Below are 21,595 nucleotides of genomic sequence, written 5' to 3'. Positions count from 1 at the left end.
ATGCCAGGCCAAAAGATGCCCAGAGTCTAGAGTAACCCCACTTACAGATGTGGAAACAGGCTTAGTAAGGGATTAATTTGCTTCAGATTGCACAGTGGTTAATCATAGGCAGAACTGGAGCCAATTTTTCTGCCCCCTGCTCCAATCTGGGATTCTTTCCTCTGGTTCATTATGACTTTGCACTTCCCTTGGTTGCCATCATTCTGGGACAGATCAGGGTGCATAAGTGTCAATAGCTGAAAAACAAAAATAAGCTGGCTACAAAGTCCTCATCAGACTAATCATACTTGAAAGAATTAGGATCTGACAGAGAACCATATTTGAAAATGGAAAGCCACCTCTGAGCCATGCTTGCCCAATGCAAATTATTTGCTGGAAGGAGAAACTGAGGAAGGAATAATGAATTCATTTCTAAGAAGTTCTTTCTAACAAATGAGAAATCCTTATTTCACTTTTTTTGACACATACATTTGATTTTTTAAAAATACACAAAGCAAACAAGCTGTGAGGTTTGCTTGTGCTTGTGACCTCAGTGATGTGTAAGTGAACACAACTTTTGAGTATAGAAGACATAGGTGTCCAGGTGGGACTATTTAGAAGAGCACTGGTCACTGGAGTCATACCCAGGTTTATATGTCAATTTTGACATTTCCTTTTGGGTAGCCTGTTCAACCTATTATAATTTTAGTCATCTGGCTGATAAAATAAGACAATACCTTCTCCTATACATTTTTATGAAATTAGGTTAGATGACTTATAAAGTTGATGGGCAGCTATATTCTTGATACATTTATTTAATTACAAAAATCCATGCATATGCAAAGCAATGAATTAACATACGCTGTTTTTTTTTTTTTGGTGTTGTGCTGATACACTCCCTTTGTGAACATGGTAAGGATTGTTCCCAGCTGCCATAGAACAGGTGACAACAAAACTAGCTGAACTCAGGAGGTCAGAGTGCATGACCTTGACCTTATTAGCCTATGAGATTTGTGAACCAACCATGAAGGTATTAATTCAGAAGGTGAACACGAAGCGGCCACCTTGCACTAGACACTTTCAGCTGGCTTACCCTCTGGCATGATAACCCAGACTGTGCTCAACTACTCAGAGTTCAAGAGGAAACAGTGTCGTAAGAGGTACAAAGTTCTAAGTGGTTTGAAGCAGGAAGGATTAGGTCCGATCAGTGGAATCAGGAGAGGCTTCAGTGCAGGAGGAAGATTGACGGGAGGTCGACAGGGAATGTGATGGAGGCCCTCCCAGATGAGGGGAACAGCAGGTGCCCAGTGCAGGAGGTGGAAGCCCTGGAATCTGCGGGGGACACTTTGTGCTCCAGCCTTACTGGAGAGGAGGGCCTGGGGAAGGGGTGGGGCCCTCATCACCGTGCAGCTACTTGAGTGGCCGGTGGGGAGTCCTGGAGGGTTTCCAAGATGGGCTGGAGAGGAAATAAAATAATTGGATCTCTAATTCATGGCAAACAGTTGTCAGGGCACTGCATCAGGTAAATTGGTAAAAGGCAAGAGGCTGAGGCTCACAGTACCATCTGAAGGTTTGGGAGCTGGGAGGTGGAACAGTATGGAATGATGGACAGCTGGGTAAGATTGGAATTGGAGAGAACAAGAGTCTGTGGAGTCATGGGGTCATGCGCAGGGAGGATGAAGGGCCCAGTGACAAGAGGGAGCCTGTGAGCCTGGTGCCGAGGCTCAAGGTAAGGAGCCCATGAAGGTCCTGGACACCCATGAGTAGCTGCTGAAGACAGGGTCCCAGTCCCAGGCTGCCATGAACTCCAGAAGTAAGAGGTTGTGGGATGCCTAGGAGCAGGGTCCTCTAGCATCATGCAGCACATGGAGGAAGCAAAGCTCCACCCTTGTTTGTGGCCATCTGGACCAGTGTCCTCCAGGGTTAGGTGCTGGAAATGATGTTTTCCTTGACAGCCAAAGCTGACTGACATGTTGTAAAGGGACCAGTGTGGTTTCCTAATATTCATATGGCCTGTAGGCAGTTTTGTGGTGGTGGTGGTGGTCCTGGGATTGAACCCTGTAGCAGAGGGCATAACCACTAAGCTATATCTCAGACCTTTATTTTGATTTTGAGACAGAGTCTTGCTGAGTTGCCCAGGCTGGTCTCCAACTTGCCATCCTCCTGCCTCAGCCTCCCAAGTCACTGGGATGGCAGGCATGTGCCACCACACCCAGGCCGTAGGAAGCTGTTTGTGCTTAATTGAATAACTGCTCAGATGGCATCATTGTGGAGGGTCTGCTGGGCACCACTAGACTAAAAAAAGTAGGGATGGTTAAGTTGTCAAATTTCTTTTAAAAATTCCTACTAAATAGTTCATTAAATGTTCTTTGAGTGAGCGAGATAAGAGATCTCACTCTTAATACAGTTATGCAAAAATCGAAAGCGCATTTGGCAAGTAGGACTTATGGTGCATCTTGGGTGCTGTTTCCCTAAATATTTATCGAATACCTCCAGGATCTGCAGGACAGTGTCCAGACTTTCAGTTGCCTTTCATGTGCTCCTGAAACATCTTCCCTTTTTTAATTTGAAAAATGAGTTTTGATTTCATAACTAATTTGTAAATAAATTCTTCTTATGAAAAGGACTCAGAGGGACACTGAAGACGGAGGCACCTGTGCTAAGAGGAATCCCAAACGAGGGAGTGATTACGTGCTGCCTACAGCAGTGCCTGTCACATAGAAGGTGCTCAATAAATATTTGTTGAAAACAAATGAGGCGGTGGAGGGAGAGGCTGCCTCGGCCTTGGCAAACGGAGCCCCTCTTTGCTCTACCCTAAAGCCCCCAGCCCACTTCCTACATGTGGTGTTGGCCAACTCTGAGTCTGAGCTTCCTCTGGGATTTGGTGGAGAAGAACAACAAGGAAATCGTCCCACGTTGGGACTCTCCTTTTTCTTTTTTTCAAATCGGCTTGTTCCCATCTACCTCCAAGATTTTCCCATCTCCAAGATTTTCTCAGATATTTTTAGTCTGATGATTTATGTTTCTTGGATTCGTATTATGGAAGTTTTTAAAAATCTTTGAAGGATATCTATCTATTGTACAATCTTGTAACAGGAACTTAGAGGCCACTTTTGCTCAAAGCACTGACTCTTCACTTGGCCCTACGGATGCCCAATGGGTAACTAACAGGATAAAAGTTCGGCCTCTCTGCTTTCATATTGTCTCCTTTTCCCCTTAAACTTTGGGTCAGATTCCTGCTAAGCTATACACATAGGTATTTAAATTGCTTAAGGACTACTTGCCTAAAAACTGACAATACGGTTTGATTATTGCTAGATTTATCTAACCTCTCTTGTCCCCTTTAAGGCTGAAGGCACCAAGAGTAACTAAGGTATTTTCAAGATTTTCAGGGGCATCATAATTAACATATTGTCAGCTTACATCTTACAGCATCCTGTATCAGATCCCCTAGAAGTCTTCATCTGTTATGGGGCACAACTTAAGAACAGATCGATCACCACTGAGAAGTCCAAATTTGAGAGTCTTGCTGGCTGACTCTCTTACACAATACCCCAAAAAATGGCTGTTGGGAGAACAGTCCCAACCATAGTGTTGTAGGGGTTCTTATATCAAAAATTACATTAATCGTAAGTGTCTGTTGCTATGATTCAAAATTACACATTAAAATCATGAGATCATCGACAGAGGGGGGAGCGGGGAGTGGGTCACCTAGGTACAAACTAAAGAATGGTTACTAACAACCACACAATTACTGCTACATGGTACACTGGTTAGGAGCAACAGAGATCCAAAGAGGAATTTTTCATTACATAGGAATTGTCATTTTATATTGTTAAACACGTCACACCAAGTAACTGATGATGGGCACAGAGGCGGGATGTTCCCATGGGAGAAGCTTATTTCCTACATAACATGGAGTCTCAGAGAAAAATGGAGTCTGTTTAGCCATTTCCCTTAGAGTCTGGCCTGTAACATTCTCATGGAGCCAGATCTGTCAGCCCATCACATTCCCCACTGGTCTTTTGTACATAATCAAATCATTGATTCATTAATATAGAGGTGATTGTAGTGAGTGTGCAACACCATTAGTTTAACAGATTGGATTTTATCTCTAACATATTTAGTTAAACAGTTTATCATGCATGGCCCGATTAAAAGTCCCAACATAACTAGGATGAGAGGTCCTGCCATCACGGTTATTACAGTAGTTAACCAGAGGGACTAAGAGAACAGATTTTGGTACCAATTTTCCTCAGGTTTTTAGTTTTCCTCACTTTTTTGAGCCTTATTTAAATCAAAGATAAACTATCATGAATGACAACTGAGTGATTAGTATAGAAACAATAGTTCTCCCCTAAGGTTATGTATAATTTTCCTTATTTTTAAAAACAGCAAATTTAACCCTCTTTTGCTTTGTAAAATTACCTCAGCAGGTGAATCAAGGGAATTTTAAAGTGGTTTACAGAGTTTTTTTTTGTTGTTGTTTGTTTTTTTTTAATTCACTTAAGTTTAGATCTGTTTGTCTACTTAAGGTTTTAAAATTTTGGTTTCCTGTAATGAGGAGCTGGCTATGTTTATTCCCACTAGGAGGGGAACTAAGATAGGGGCCACTCGTTTCAATCAATGCATGAGTCCCGTATATTCCCTTTTTCCCTCCCCATCATAATAATACACCTGAGGAAAGATGTGAACAGTAACACAGAATTCATCCCATTTGGTAATCTTAAAAAGTTGAAGGGCCAAGCATGGAGTTATTCCTGACATAGTCCAAGCAAGAGACAAAACATGATTAACATTTTTTCAGTCTTATCTTTAGATGGTGGTTGGGGTCTCTGAGGACTGTCCATTTTTCTGTTGTCTTAACTCAGATGTGATTCGTCCATGTTGTGAGTAAGGTCCCCTCCATTTCAGCTGGGTGTTAGTCCTTTTTGGAACCATTTGATGTAGATGTAGTCTTCTGACTGAAATGGGTGTTGGAAATCAGTGGTCTCTTGGGCTGGTTCTCTCATAAGTTGAACCTGTTGGAGAGACTTAACAACAGGTTAGAACAGGAGCAGGTTCTTGGAAAGGGTGGAGGAAGGGCTCTGGAAGCATTAACATTTTAATCTCTCAGAGGTCATTTCTGGACCCAAACTGGCCCTTATTTTTGTGATTTAACCCAATTTACCTATCTATATTGACTGTCTTTTAAAATTGTTATTATTACCCCTCTAATTTTAGGGACTTTTTACTGTTGTAAGGAAAAAAGGTGATGACCGCTCTTGCTGCTTCCAGCTGAGGGGGCAATGTGGGGTGGGGCAAGCAGTAAAAAGTTCCTTTTTAGAAATTGGATCTTTCTAGGGGTAAAAGTCTTATTCTATGAAAGAAACAAAAAACCATGAGTACAAAATAAATAGCATCTGGAACATGTCAATGAATATCATGAAGCAGATAGAAATTAATAATCTCTTACCAGGAGGTAGAAGAGCTGAGACATTGTTTACATGAAAAGACCTAACAAAAGTCTAATAAGACTGGAGAGGATAGGCCTTAATTGTAAATCTGTCAGAGTTATGAGGAATGTAAACACAACATTAGTTAAGTTACCTAATGTCATCTGATTTTTGTAAAATATCTTTTTCTTGGTATGACCTCTTTGTTTAGTAAAGATCCCTTTATTTTTGTTACTTAGGGCTAGAGAATCATACTAGCAAACATTGATTAAGCCTACCTGTATTGGAGGTAAGGGAGAACTGTGGGCCTTAAACTGACTAAAAACTTATAACTCTGGCAGTTTCTCTTGATAGTTATCAGTCATTTTTGTCTAAGAACGTTTTTTGTTATCTCCAGTTTTACTTATTTTGGGGGCTAACACAAGTGTACATCTTAAGTTATAGTAAAATAGCTATTGTTTTGTTTTTAAAAATGTCCAGGAATAACTGTGTTTTAGTTTTAACTGTTTTGCTAGGTGTTTAAGACCAAGCTGGTCAAGTTGACCTTGTTCCTATCTGTTGTTAAGAGTCAGCTGAGTTCCCACAGGGGTCACTCATGGGGAACTTGAAAGCAGCTTCTTAGCTCCTTTAGTGTCATTCATTAGGTAGGGTCTCCTTGATGAGGTGGCTTCCTTTGGAAGCATCAGGGATGTCTCCCTTTCCCAAGGACCCTCCTCTGTAGCAGGTGCACTTTTGACTTTTTATCCTCTAGTAGTCTCATCAATCTCCCTGATTGGAAGGTCATGTGGCCCAGAGTTGCAAAGCTCCTTAGAGAAGTTCTCTTGTTCCCTGGGTTTAGGCTGACTCTGAGGGCAAGAGCCAAATATTAACCCCTTTATTTTAATCTCAACCTTTAAGTCTTGATCTTAAACATCCAGCAAGTCAGTTTCACCAGTCATACAGTAAGAGTACTGGGCTTTAACTTTAATGTCTATGACTTTATAGTTATTTATTGACTTTTATTAAATTGGGGTTTATATTATCTGTCCTATAGGTGATGGCTTATTATCTCAAATTAATTCAGATTGTTCCTTAAGCAGTACCTCTGTAAAACATTAATCAGTCAACAGTCACAGAGTTTACAAGGAAAATGCAAAATGGAATTAACTACAGTAAAAACATATTTAGTTGTGTAATAGCTATCTTAAATTTTGGCTGAGCTATATAATATATCCCCTCTTTGAGATCATAGTAATTTTACAACAAAAAAACAATCTTTTGAATATAACTTTAAGTGAGCTGAAGTCTGGCTTATTTTGGAGCCACTGTAACATGTAGTAATGTGGGAGGCAGAGCCTTAACTGAGGTAAGGTAGGGCTCTTCATAAATCTTAGGTAAAGCGGTCTAGTTCTGAAGCTGATATTTATCTTTTTTAAATATCATTTTATAAAGTTTACATATATTGTTTTTTAAGTCTATATGAATGTTAGTTAACACAATATGATATGACACCGAAAACATGAATGAAAGTTGAGAGAGCTTTTAACTTTCCTTTTGTGCAGTAAAGTGGCAAAATGTTTTCCTGTTTCATGATATTAACCTTTAAACATATCAGACTCTCATTATCTTTTAGAAATACATTTACATTTTTATCCCAGTGCAGAAGGTTCAGGTTCAGTTACTGAACACTAAGCGATATCAATAAATCCCCAATAAAATTTCTTATTCTGATAAGTTTAAAATTACCATTACAACTTTAGGTTGGAGAACACCAGCTTGATAAAATGTTCTTTTAAACATTTTAAAGATTTGTATACCTGGACAAATGAACACATTTAATATATAAATAAGAGTAATAGAATCATAATTACATTGATGTTTTTATATTAACCATGTTTAGCTTTTTAAAAAAATTTAGACTCTGTAATGTAGTACAATACTCTAACAGTTGCTGTCTAACCAGAGTTGTACAAACCCCCAATTTTTAAGACTAGTTGCTCTAGAGAATAAAATTTAACAGACACAATGTTAAGAGTAAATTAATGTTTTAAGGATTATTGGTCATTTTAGCATATAGACTGAACTTTGGTTTATATTAGTACATTAATATTTGACTAGGAAAAAATCTTGAATAGTTTTAACTGTTGTGTTACTTATATATACACGTAAACCTTTTAAAATTTATCTTTAATTTACACCTTTTTAAACTTCTTAATTAGACCCTCTTGTTGTTTACTTAGCTGTATTACAGCTTTATTTTATCACATAAAGACATTTTTAATCTAGAAGCATTTTTTACTAAATATATTTTTATACCTAGAACCTTTTAATTTTTTTAATCTGTTGAGTCCCTTTTTTTATACTCTGAAACAACCCTTGTAAATTTCTGAATTTAGATAAATTACTCCATTTTAATCAGATGAAATACTTTGTCACTTATAGAACTCTATTTAAATATAGTTGAAACTTTTGGACCCTTTATATAGAATAATACCTGTTGAGACTTTTACTAACCATGGTTTCAGTGATAACATAAAGTAATTTTAAACCCTCTTTTTATTTACCAATTTATGAAAACACCAAAAATGTTTTAAGTATGTTACCCTGTGGAATTTAGGGAGTTAAGAGTACTTGATGTTATATTTAACAGATAGTATTGTAACTCTCTAAACCAATCAGATGTCTCTAACAAACACATCCATGATCAATCCTATATATGTTAAATCTAATTTAGTTATTTTTTTAAAAAGCAAGATATCAGAGATGTGTATTGGGCCATATCAGTCATTTCTTCCCTTTTGAAGAAAAATCTAGACACAATGGATATTAGACATTTTATAAAATTAACATTTTATTATTTTTTGACCACCTAGAAACAAAACTGTGTTAGTAACTTGAAAGTCATACTTTTGTTTACCCAATTTAAAAACCTTTTAAATCATGTGAATCAAAAGCATTTGGATCCATTTTTTTTTGTCAAATTTTAGCTTATGAGCTCACATGTTAATTTTGGTACCAAATATATGTAGACATGACAATACACCAGTGTACATATACATAAAATAAGCAGATGGACAAAGGCCTTATAGCTTATTTTTTAAAACCCATTAGGTTGAGAGTTAACCCATGTAAACTGGCCTCTGAATGAAATAGAGCATTAAGAAAACTTTATAGTTGGATAAAATAGGTCTGATCAAAAATTAACCTACGCACACCAGATCAAAATTATGAACTCAAGAAAATAGAATTTTAAAGTCTTTTTGGTGTCCATCCTGATGTGGTCCCTCTCATCGGAGATGAAAAGGAATTAAGAGAATATAGACAAAGGTTATGCCCTATCCCTCCCTGAAGGAGTTTCCCAAAGAGACAGCAAGGGAGCTGCTTCCATTGGTCTCCTTGGGAGAGCTCCCTCAGGTTGGGGTCTTGTTCTAAACCGGTTTTCCTGGTCTCCTGGATAGCAGCCGTCAAAATTTTAGCCTGGCATTTTGATGGACCAACTCCAATAGTTGGAAGTTCCTATTGGCAGCAGTTTATATTTTAATATGAGCCTTAGTGAACATTGTTATAAACCTTTTTAACCATTTTTTTCCCCAAATTTGACTATTAAACATTAGATCAGGATGTTCAGGCTGCCCAAAGACAATTTAGTGGTCCCCTGAGGGGGCCATCTGACCTCGAACGTTGGTCATTCTCTCTCACAGAATTTAGAGAGAGAAAAGACATCACAGCGGGTTCCGTAGTCACTGGCTCTCTTCTGGAATTCCCGGAAATTAGTTAACATGCACTGGAGGGGAGTACATGACTCATGTGAGGGAGACTGACCCAGGCTTACACTTAAGGGCAACAAAGAAACAGAAAAGGACAAACAAACACAGAACAGACAAGACACCAAAGACACTGACGAGTGGCCACTCCTGATTCCTGACCTGAGGGCCTGGGCAACGTCTTGCCAGTCGCGGGCTCGGGAAGTAATGCTGCGTCCAGCCTTCCTCAGAGTCCCCAGATGCGGATCCCCCAGAAACAGACTTACCGGTCCCCCAGGGGTGCAGAAACAGGTGACTCTCTCAGAGAATTTAGTTCAGTCCTGGGGTGGAGCTCCACAGACCATGCAGCCTGGGGCTGAGGAACGTCTCTCAGAGGACTTCCCCTAGGAGCAACGCTGTGGCCTCTCCCCTCCGCAGGAGTTCCCAGGTCAGTGGTGAGCGGTGGTTGCCCACCAGGCAGCAAGGATCTTGCTGGGGCCTCCAAATGTTATGGGGCGCAACTTAAGAACAGACCGATCACCACTGAGAAGTCCAAATTTGAGAGTCTTTAATAAGCCAGCCGGCTGACTGTCTCACACAATGCCCCAAAAAATGGATTTTGGGAGAACAGCCCTGACCACGGGGTTGTAGGGGTTCTTATACCAAAAATTACATTAATCATAAGTGTCTGTTGCTATGATTCAAAATTACAAACTAACATCATGAGATCATCGACAGAGGGGGAAGTGGGTCAAAATGACCCTTACCTAGATACAAACTAAAGAATGGTTACTAACAACCACAAAATTACTGCTACATGGTACACTGGTTAGAAGAAATAGAGATCCAAAGAGAGCAATTTTTCATTACATAGGAATTGTCATTTTATATTGTTAAACACGTCACACCAAGTAACTGATGATGGGCACAGAGGTGGGGTATTCCCACGGGAGAAGTTTCTACATAACATGGAGTCTCAGAGCAAAATGGAGTCTGTTTAGTCATTTCCCTTAGAGTCTGGCCTGTAACATTCTCATGGTGCCAGATCTGTCAGCCCATCACAGTTTGCCATTTCTCCCTGAGTTGGCTTACTCTCCTTGGTGTTTGGGAGTTCTTTACATATTCCTGGTCCTTTGTCAGGTACACATGCTGCAAACATCCCATTCACTTTCTTGATGTGGTTGATGAATGGAAATCCTTCATTTTAATGACATCTGATTTATAATTTTTTTCTATTATGATGAATACTTCTTGTGTCCTTTTAAGGAATCTTTTCTTACCTAAAAGCCATATCCTACCTTCTTCTAAAACTGCATTGTGTTTGTTTCTATATAGGTCTATGATCCATTTCAGATTAATTTTTGTTTATATAGTATCAGGTAGGAAATTAGATGTTTTCCTCCATATGGATATCCAGTTGCTCCAACGTCATTGTTGAAGAAAAATTGTTTACTTTTAATTTTGGTGCCTCCTTTGTTGAAAAATGAAGGAACCCCATATACAGAAGTCTGGCCTCCCTGGTGTGTTGAGTTAATGTGAAAAATCTATCTTTACATGTCACCTTCCTTGTCTCTTGTGAGCACCCCAAGCAGACAGCCATATTTTTCCATTTTTATATCCTAGCAGTTAGCACAATGCCTTATATACCTTAGGTGCTCAATAATAGATCATTGAATTGAATTGTGCATTGTTTCTTAAACTTGGAGGGCAGCTGCTGAAGAGCATGAGGAATGTTGTAGAACAAGAATATGGTGGTGTTTGTACAAGTCCATACATTTATTAAAAATCATTGAATTGTACTCTGAAAACATGAATTTTGATAATCTGTAATTCTGGCTTTTTAAAACTTTTTTAAAAATGATGGCTAAGGTGTGGCAGAGCCATTGCTGATACTGGACAGTTGAGCAGCGTTAAGTAGGTCTACTTCTTTTTATTGTTTGTCCAGAGTTTATCATGGTTACTTGCAAGAGGGTTAGTCTGTCGAAAGGTATTTGGCTATTATCAGAAATGAAACTCCCAGGTTGAGATCTTTGTTCTCTTACTCTGGGTTGGTAAATAGTTGTGGCTTAAATAGCTGATGAGAGCCAAGGCATATTCCTTGATTAGGCCTGCGGTAACCAACAAGACAGATGGGTTGATTTTAACAAGAGAGCGACTCTGGAGGTGAGAAGCCCGTGGTCACAGTGTTTCTTCTGAGGCCTCTCCCCTTGGTTGTGGATGGTCATCGTCTCCTTGTGGCCCCACATGGTCTGCCTCTGTGTGTATCTGTGTCCAAATTTCCTCTTCCTATAAGACCCCCATTCGTACTGGATTAGGACCCACCCTAATGACCTCTTTTAAAGATCCTGTGTCCAAACCCAGTCACATTGTGAGGCACCAGGGTTAGGACTTCAACACGGGAATTTAGGGAGTTAGAATTCAGCCCTCACCAAAAATTTTTTTAAAATGTAGATGATGAGATTAAGAAAAAATAGAAACTATATGTACATAATCAAAACCAGAGAAATATTTAATTCCTTTCAATGAATGTGAACTAGTCCTTTGGTATACTTCCTTAGGCAAATGAGCTGAGGACAGTCATGACCCCCGTTCAGTTCTGTTTCTCTCCCTTAAACGGTAAAGCCACAGACCACCAGTTCAGGTCTCTGGGCAGGGCTCCCCCCGAGCCGCTGCCCTTCTGAGCATGTTTACCATTTGGTTTATATTGGATGGTGCTGTGTGGACAGAGGGCCACTGAACTCTGATCTTCCCATTGCTGAGAGCTCTGAACATCAACCTGTCTGTCTCCCACGCACTGCGAGGCGGTCAGCAGAGCATTCCTGACCTTGGTGTTTCTGTGTCTCCCAGAGGCTTCCTGAATGAACCTTTCCTGAAGGAAGGCCAGGATGGCCCCACTGCCCACCTCATGAGAGGACAGATCACGTTTTCCCAGGTGAGGAAACACCACAGGACCCTTGGGTAGGTGCGCTCTGTCTCCTTCTGCCTGGAGCTGGCCATCAAATCCTGAGGGAAGGACCACGTCTTCATAGGGAACCATAATGCCCTGTCACTCACAAGACCAACCAGAGGGCCAGGAGACGTTGAAGAGTCGTTCAGCTCTATAGTCTCGAGATGTTGAAGAGTCGTTCAGGTCTATAGTCTCTTTGGACCAATCAGAGGGACATCCCTAAGTCCCTGAAGAACTATGTCAGGGAACTCTACAGCCAGAGTAACTATTTTAGGTCAGGGCCACTGGGACTGTTTATTCAATAACTATCTAATGGATGGACTTTGGAGTCAGAGACCAGACTTTGAATCATAGGACTTCCCTACAGATTGTGTGACCATGACAAGTCACTTGATCTCTTGAACTCTCAGTTTTGCCAAAATGGGTTTCACGGGTTGTCATGAAACGTGGAAATGCTTACCACAGTAACTGGCCCATAGCAAGTAACTCTTGTTACTACAACCTCAATTATTTTTTTAACAAAGTAATCAGGATCTAAGGCCACGTGTATTCTCAATTACTGCTCTAAGAAGACACGCTGTTGAGAATCTGCTTATGAGCACCCACATTAAAAAATTCTGTGTTGTGCATAATGTCTATGAATCTCAGCCCCCCATCACTCGCTCAGAGACTTTGGAACCCTCGTGATACAAAGCAAAAGTCTGCCTTTTCTGTGAAGATGAATGTGGTGTTAATGTGGGGGTACTGTGGTCACCTTAAAACACACACACACACTCATCCATACGTGGTGGCAACTGGTTAAAACAAACTTCGGTATTATTGATGGAAGGTAGGGCAAGAAGAAAGGGTCGTGCATTTTCCAGAACACAGGGCTTTTAGAGTGAATTTCTAGTTAACGGCTGTGTAAACCCCACATCCTGTTCCAACTCCTTTCATGACTTCCCTTAGTCAGTACGTAGCTTCCAGGAAACTCACCTGGCTACAGGAAGAAGTCTGAAAAGCTAAATTATACCATGATGAAGAGTCCTTAAGGTCCAAAAGTCAGATCTTGGAAGTGCATGCCATCTTGAGACTTCTCACTTACGAACCCTGTGCAGACAGAGAAGCAATCCAGGACAGCTGGATGAATTTACCCACGACCTCAGCACCCCACCCAGCAACCCCAACAGAGGAATTCCTCTGTGACTGGCATCTTTTGCTCAGCACTGCACATGTGAGATTCCAAGATGTCACTGCATGTAGTTTTAGATCATTTTATTCTCCCTGCTGTGGGATGTTACATTGTGTGAATATATCTCAATCTCTTTACCCATTCTGCTCTTGGTGGATATTTGGGTAGTTTTCATTTGGGGACTCTTACAAATAGTGTTGCTATGATAATCTGCATATACCACAAATCATGCTTTAGTGAGTATGTTAGTCTGCTAAGGCTGTGTCAGGTGCTGTAACAGACATACCATAGAGCTGGGCACAGTGGTGCACACCTTGATGCCAGCAACTCAGGAGGTTGAGGCAGGAGGAAGCCAGCCTCAACAACTTAGTGAGACCTTGTCTCAAAATAAAAAATTAAAAAGGACTGGGGAAGTAGCTTGGTGATAAAGTGCCCCTGGGTTCAATGCCCAGTACTAAAATTGTGTGTGTGTGTGTGTATACATCTACACATACATGTATGTATATGTGTGTTCTGGAGGCTGGAAAATTAAATATCAAGGCAGTTTTGGTGTCTAATTATTTCCCAAATACCATCACATTGGAGATTTTGGTGGCGACATAAGAAGTTTTGGAGGGACACAAACATGTAGTCCATAGCAAGTTGTCAGAACACAATACACCAGACCGAGTGGCCTGAACAACATAAATTCCTCCCATTTCTGGAGGCTGGGAGTTGGAGCCTGGGATGTGAGCAGCTGGATCTTTGATGGCTGCCTTCTCCTGGCGTCCCTATGTGGTTTTGATTGCGCGTGTTAGCTTCACATTACTCTAGAAAATACCTGAGGCACTTGACTTACAAAGAGAAGAGGTTTTGGTAGCTCACAGCTCTGGAGGTTTCAGGCTGGTCAGATGGACCCATAGCTTTGGGAACCTGTCAAGGACAGCCCATCATGGCGAGAGTGCCTGGTGAGCAAACCACTTACACTACGAACCAGGCAGCAGGAGAGAGAGGTCGGGATACTGGGGTCACACAATGGCACACCCCTAGTGACCTAAGGACCTCCCACCGGCTCCCTCTTAAGGATTTCACCACTTCCCCATAGCACCACCCTCGGGACCAAGGAACTCTACCTATGTTCTAACCACAGCAGCGTCTGCGTATGCTCTCTTCTTATGAGGACCAGAACCCAACCCCATGACCTCCATACATGGCCCCTGTTACCTGAGTCACCTCCTTACATCCAGTGTCCAAATACAGTCATATCCCAAGGCGCAGGAGCTGGGACTTCAACATGGGAATTCTGAGGGGACAAAATTCAGCCCCTAACAGTGGACAATCATGCCACTTCCAGGTGGGGGCTCACTAGCATCCGAATGCTTGTACCCCCAACATTCACTTGTTAAATCCTCATCCACACCCTGAGGATGTGACGCCTTCAGGAAGTGATCGGGTCGTGACGTAGAACCCTCATGAGTGGGAGCGCTGTTAGAAAAGGGACCCCAGGGCTGGCCAGCCCCTCCCTGCAAGAGGAAGGTGAGGGTGCCACCTATGGAACGGTGGATAGGCCCTAACCAGATGCCACGTCTGCTGGCACCTTGAGCCCGGACGTCCCTAACTTCAGGATGGTGGGAAACAAATTTTTGTTGTTTACGAGCCACTCAGCTTCTGTTATTTTGTTACAGCAGCCCAAATAGAGGAGACAGGGCTCCCAGAAATAATGCTGCTGGCGGCGTGTGAATGTGCCCCACATCCATTCCACTCTCAGAGGGCTTTGGGGTAGTTTCCAGTGTGGGACTCTTGGGAATAGTACGGCGAGGACATTTTTGCCCATGTCTCTTGGGGACTATATGTTGACATTCCCGGTGGGCGTGTTCCCAGGAGTGGAACTGCTTGCTCACGGGGATGCCTCGTTCATGTTTATTAGATTCTGTGCAGCTTTTGTGTGTGGGTGCGTCCACTGACAGTCCCCATGGATTTGCTTTTACAGTGGGTGCCACTCATGGATGAAAACTACAGGAAACGCTCGGAAGCCTCTGGAATCTGCCTCCCCGAGAATTTTTCTATAAACCAAATCTTTTGCAAGGCGATATCAGCAAGAAACATCAACCGCCCCATGCTTCAGGCAGCTCTGGATCTCAGAAAGAAGGGTAAGGGTCTTGCACCAGCCATTCTCTGACCTGACCATACCAGAACCTTTGGCAAGGTAAGGTCCATGAATGACCAAGTGTGTTTTGAGATCACAGATCTTCTGACCTTGACAGAAAACGGTTCTTAAAACATGGCCCATTGCAAGTGTTAGCAAATTTCAATAAACCACACTCAGAATACCCAGAAAAGTGACAATTTCATCTAATAAAGCAGTTTATACCAGCGACTGCCTTATGAGCCAAATTCTCTCTTTCTGGTGGTACTAGAGATGACCCAGCCTGTGTCCCAGATTTTAAAACAAGGCCTTTTAAGCAACCATGATTTTCTCAGCCTCTTGGGGTCAGAGTAGCCACACTAGGTGACCCAAGTTTAGATTATGTCACATGATCTAAGACACAAGTTCACGCTCTTTCAGTATTTATTAGTGCCAATGTTTGGCTCCTGTTCCTGGGCATATTTGAAATTGTCCCGCTCTTTTACCAGGAGACGTAAGCATTGTGGCTGTGATCTCTCTCAGTCCATCTTGTGCTGCTGTAACAATCCTTGAAAATGGGTAATTTATAAAGAAGAAAGGTTTATTTCTTACAGTTCTGGAGGCTGGGAGTCCAAGATCAAGGGACTTTAGGGCTTTCATACCACATCATACCATGGTGGAAGGCAGGGGCAAAAGAGGGCATGCAGGCTGGAGAGACCCAACCCATCTAATTTGCAGCCTCAAGTCATTTTATAATCGGCACTCATCTATTCATGAGGCAGCCCCCCCGGGGGATCCCTGCTTGTCAGACCCTCCACCCAAGACTTTTGCACTGGGGTTTAAATTTCCAGCACAAGCTTTTTTGTGGGGGCACTTTCAAACCATAGCACCATCCCAGGTCTATAATTCCTGGCTCACAGTCCATGGAAAGGGCCTCACCTGTGTCCTCTCTCCAGCATTTCCTGGTTTTCACCCTGGCCGGCTGGGTGGACAGAGCCAGGGGGCGATGCTACCTCTGTCTGCTTCTCTGGTTTGGCGTGGGAATGGCGTTCCGAGCGCCTCGGCAGGTGTTTTCAGTCAAGCAGCGCTGCAGTAGCAGAGACTGGACGGGACTCTGGACCTCCCCCAGCCCCGTGGCTCTGCGCAGCTCACACTTGTCGAGCTTCGGTTCCCGTGGCCGCTCTGCTCACGGGGAACTCTCTGCTCAGGGCTTGCAACCTGCATCCTCACCAACAACTGGCTGGATGACAGCCCCTCGAGGGACAGCCTGGCCAAGCTCATGTGTGAGCTGAACCCACACTTTGACTTCCTGCTGGAGTCGTGTCAGATTGGAATGGTCAAGCCTGAGCCTCAGATCTACAAGTTTGTACTGGACACCCTGAAGGCCAAGCCCAGCGAGGTATGCAGATACTTCCTCCCAGGGAAAAAGCATGCGCCAGAGGTACCGAACCGAGGGAAATGAGAAGTGTACAGGTCAGGCACATTTAGGGCCTGGCAGGACAATTCCAGGTCTATTTCTCCCAGGCTAGGACTTCTCCTAAAGGACTTATACCTGTCCTTCATCTAGAAAGTTCTGCCAGAGGTGGGCACCTGGTCCTTTTTCTATCTATTACAGGACTTGAGTCTAAGCAGGTGTCACCTAAAGCTGTTAGATCAGCTTCCCGAGTTTACTGGGGAAGACCAGAGACCCTGGGAGACTTTCCAAGGCCACAGGGCCTATCAGCCTCAGTCTCTTTCCAGGCACCCGGGGCCCTGGAACCTGTCTTTCCTACTATCTTCCAACATTTTCTGTGCTAAAACACTGTTTTCCTACTCTCACCTCCATGGGGTGATTGCCAAAATTTAATTTAGACCCTCTCTTGCTGATCCCACCTCACCACAGACCCTGGGCCCCACCCCTGGGGACCCTTGCAGTGCTCAGTCCCAGGACCATTCTTCCACAGCTGCAGTTGGCAGGGAGCAACCCCCAGTGGACATGTGCCCCTGAATGTCCTCCTCTTTATGACCTTTGGAGCTGCCGAGCGCTCTTGTCTGTCCTGGTCCAAGATCAGAAACAAACACACCCACGCTTTCCCCCCTACAACTTCCAAAGCCTTTTTTTTCTGTTAAAATTTAAATCTGTGACCCATTCAGAATTAATTCTTGGATAGGATGTGAAGGGAGGATTCACTTCCAGGTTAACCTCCCAGTCACCGAGGCCCTGCCTCGGTCCTCCTCATGAGCGGACATGACTCCTTCATCAGAAATCAAATTCTCATTTGCTTTTGTCTCTATCTTAGATTCTCTGCTATTTCACAGACACTTCTATCTCTATTTCTTTTCTAGAACCAAACTCTTCTGCTCTGGTAGGTTTATAACTTGTTTTACTGTCCGCCCTCATTAGAGTTCTTTTGTACCTACATCATGTCCGTTAGGACTTGTCGATTTTCCCAGGTGGGTTTTAGTGTGTTCTTGACACGTTTATAGCCTCCCGAATCTTCTTTCAGCTTCAGAATTGACTGGATCCCACCCAGGTATTATGAGGGAACAAGTTCTCTGACCTGCGTGTTCCTGTGTGTGCTTGTGCAACGCGGGAGTCAGTGGGCACGCTGGGAGGGGTCTCCCGGTCCTGTGATAAAGGAGTCCCTGCCTGTGTGCTAGTGGCTTGCTTTCCGGTGGAGTCCCTCCCGCAGGATTTTTTCTTGGGTTGACGGCATGCTGTTTTGGGTTCAGGTGGTTTGCCTGGATGACATGGAGAGTAATCTGAAGCCGGCCCGTGACTTGGGAATGGTCACCATCCTCGTCCATGACACCAACACAGCCCTGAGAGAACTGGAGAGAGTAACCGGGATGCAGGTAACTTGTGTGTCAGGGAGCCAGGCTTCCTGCTCCTGTCCCCTCCACAGGGGCGTCTGCTACCCTCAGTACAGGAGCCACGTGTCCCTGGGGAACGCCTCCTCCTCTCTGTGGTCAGTGAAGAGCCAGTGTTTGAGCCAGGTTCAGTGCCCCAGACAAGACAGGGCGTGGGGAGTCTCCTGACCTTGCTGGTCTGCTGGACGTGCCACTGGCTCTCAGGTGCAGCCAACCAGTTCCATCTGGCTCATGCTCTTGGCGGTCAGAGGGAAGCTCCTAGGTGACATCTGTCCCTCATGTAGGAGGATGGCACAGCCTTAACGTCCCCGGGCTGTCTGGGAATCAGCCAGCACCGCAGGCCTGAGTCACCTTTGTTCTTCTGGGTCCACGGGAGATCCCTGACCACACTGAGCCCCCACGGGGCAGACGTGGCCCAGCCTTTGCAGGGCAGGCCCTGCTCCTACCTGCAAGAGGCAGAGGAGGCCAGGGGACGTCAGGGCCTCACAGCCGTTTCCTCGAGGAGGTGTCAGTCTGTGAGGGCTGCTGCAACAGTCCCCCAGACCCTGGCTTCATCCCTAGAAGTTCGTCTGTTTCTCTTGGACGTTAGAAGTCCAAGGTCACGGTATTGGCCGGGTTGGTTCCCTGTGGGGGCCGCTCTCCTTGGCTTGAGCCTGGCTCTCTTCTCTCTGTTCCTGCACAGGTTTTCTTCTGTACACGTCTGTGTCCTAATCTCCTCTTTTTATAAGGACATCGGTCATATTGGATTAGGGCCCATCCTAATGACCTCATTTTACCTTAATTTCTTTCTTAAAGACGCTATTTCAAATGCAGTCACATTCTGAGGCTCTGGGGGGAGGGCTTCAGCGTATGAATTTGAGGAGGGACAGAATTCAGCCAAAGATAGAAAACAGTTTACTGTCCATCTTTAATAAACCTAAGTGTACAATAACAACTTTGCAACCTTAAAGCACCTTGCACAAACTTTGTTTGAGAAATGGAGTCTAGCTAGGCCCAAAAGGGAGGGAGACTTGGCAGTCAGGCACCAGCAGGACACAGGGGGAGGTAGAGGTGACCCCTAGGGCCTCACCCGAGAGGGCCTCGGGGAAGGAGGCTCACGCTTGTCCCTCACTGTTCCTGTCCCACTTTCAGCTGCTCCACCCTGTGGCCCCCCAGCCGATCCCCTGCAACCCAAGTGATGTGAGCCATGGGTACGTGACAGTAAAGGTAAGTCAGCCAGGACTCTCTGACCAGGCCTGGGCGAGCGGCCAGCCAAGTCACCTGTGAAGTATCAAGGGTAGTCGAACATCCGCCGTTTATGAGGAACTAGGATTCCCCAAGGTCTCATTCCCAAAAAGCTGATAGGAGACAGGGACGCCTAATCAGCTTGGCTGCTGTGGCCAAACCCCCAGGGATGCTGGCCATGGACCTTGGCAGCCTGGGTGTGGAAGCCCGTGCACATTTGGCCTGTGCCCTGGGCAGAATGCTTTTCAGTGGACAGCTAGTTATCAGCACTTCCTTTGTGTCAGGCCCAGGCAGGGTACAGAAGTGCCGCGATGAGCAAGGAACCCGCATCCAGGGTGCGGAGAGGGGAGAGGTCACTATAGTGCCCAGTGATCGGGCCATGGCAAGGCCAAGACCACGTGCAGAGGGGCCCCATGCGTGGCCCTGCCCGCAGGCCTCCCCCAACTGTTGATCTGAAGCTTCAGAATGTTCTCACAGATTCACTTTTGGGATTGTTCTTCATGTGTCTTTGGCTGCATTGCATGGGACGAGACCTACAGCCATGGGTCAGCTTGAGAGCAGAGTCAGGCCAGGTGGATATTCTGGAGCCAGACAGACTAGGCTGAATCCTGCCTTTGCCATTCACCAAGGGCACAGCCATGGGCCAGCTGTGGCTCACCTCAGGCCTCAGGGATCATGGCCTTATTCCCGTAGGTTTCTGCTTAGGATCAGATGAAATACCACACCAGATCACCAGGCACGGCACTGGATGCCTGCATTCTCCATAATCAGGAGGTGGCCAGCGACAGAGCTGCTGGCCTGAGCTGTGGTGTCCTCAGAGGCCATGTGGAGACTTGCTGACCTGGAGGATAACTCCACAGATATGGACTGAGCATTTGCTGTTTGCTGGGTGCAGACAGAAATACTGGGATGAGTGGGGGGTCTTCTGTGACCCCAGGGGTGTCACAGTCTAATGAAATGCACGTTCACGGCCCCAGCAGTTCCATCACAGGATGAAGTTCTTGCTCAACATTTGTGCCCAAATGCACTCAGAGTGGGCTCTGTGTGTGGAGACCACAACTCTAGAGTCCACCCTAAATGACAGCAGTGTAGCCAGCAGGTGTCGTGAAGGTCACCATCAAGGAAGAGGGATCTGGATTGTAAGAAGGGAATTTTCTTTTTTGCTCTAAGCTACTGGTCCACATCACTGCAGTCGCCCCTATACCTCTGGGTCCTCCTGAAGGCGTGTGTGCTTTAGAAGGTCCCTTCAGATCTCAATTCTCTAGCAGTGATGGGAGGGAATAGCGTCTTGCCCAGGACTGGGGTCCAACATGTAACCGTAGTCCCCTCCTCCTTGGGTAGGGTCAGTCTCGCACTCCTCTTGCTGCTTGCCACTTTTAAGAGGTTCCTCACTTGACCTGGATGATTGTGACCAGAACTGCTTTTCCACCCATCTTGCCCCACTCCACCCCTAAGAGCTGGGACAGAGAACCTCTGGGGAGTCCCAGCTGAGCTAGACTATCAGGGCACAGGTGCCTTGACCTAGACCAAATCCTAACGCCACCTAAACTGAGTTGGTAGCCAGAATTCTCTTGTTCTGGTTTTACAGCCATTTTTAACACAAAAAAAAGGATAGGAAAGTGCATGCATTTATGAGCTTCTCAGCTGAGTTTAATGTGAGGCGGCAAGAGAACTTTATAGTTGGTATCCATATTAGAGGCAGTTTTTTTTAAGCATAAATATTATAACAATTTTCAACATAAGGAGTTGAGAATTTAAAGTTAACTTCTGCCAAATGCTACAGGGAAGACTACAAAATACATTCAACAAATGTAATGTAGTCTGTGAAAGGGTTTGCAAGAAGCATGCCTAATGTTTTCTTGAGGAAGATAGTTCATTTTGGATGGCAAATAAAACTTGCAGTGTGGGACACCAGGTTGGAGCCATCTGAAATCCACTAAGTGGATGGTTCCCAGTGAATCCCTGGGATGTGACTCCATTACTCTCATGCCTTGCCATCAGAATGTTGAAGACATGCACTTTGTGTGGTGGAGAACAGGCACTGGATTATGTATCACTTTGGTTCGTTTGCTCAGAGCCCTTTGTGATAGGATGGGCTAGCTGCTGTAACAAGCAACACTGCTGTTTCAGCAGCTTCACACCGGTGTGTTTCTTATCTGCAGT

General features: G+C 44.3%; 1 protein-coding gene across 2 annotated transcripts in view; it reads left to right on the top strand.

Moving 5' to 3' along the window:
• Ephx2 (epoxide hydrolase 2) overlaps positions 1–21,595 on the top strand; it is a 54,671-nt gene that overhangs the window by 1,171 nt on the left and 31,905 nt on the right. The window contains exons 2-6 of one of the 2 annotated variants that reach the window (XM_047549236.1): positions 11,984–12,068; positions 15,224–15,383; positions 16,567–16,757; positions 18,071–18,193; positions 19,340–19,414. In XM_047549236.1, the coding sequence (XP_047405192.1) occupies positions 11,984–12,068; positions 15,224–15,383; positions 16,567–16,757; positions 18,071–18,193; positions 19,340–19,414 (634 nt within the window). The remainder of the gene's footprint in view (positions 1–11,983; positions 12,069–15,223; positions 15,384–16,566; positions 16,758–18,070; positions 18,194–19,339; positions 19,415–21,595) is intronic. The other variant, XM_047549237.1, reaches the window with a different exon arrangement.

This window comes from Sciurus carolinensis, chromosome 4 (genome assembly GCF_902686445.1).
Source record: "Sciurus carolinensis chromosome 4, mSciCar1.2, whole genome shotgun sequence".
Classification (NCBI taxonomy): domain Eukaryota; kingdom Metazoa; phylum Chordata; class Mammalia; order Rodentia; family Sciuridae; genus Sciurus; species Sciurus carolinensis.
This window is presented reverse-complemented; position numbering and strand designations above follow the sequence as displayed.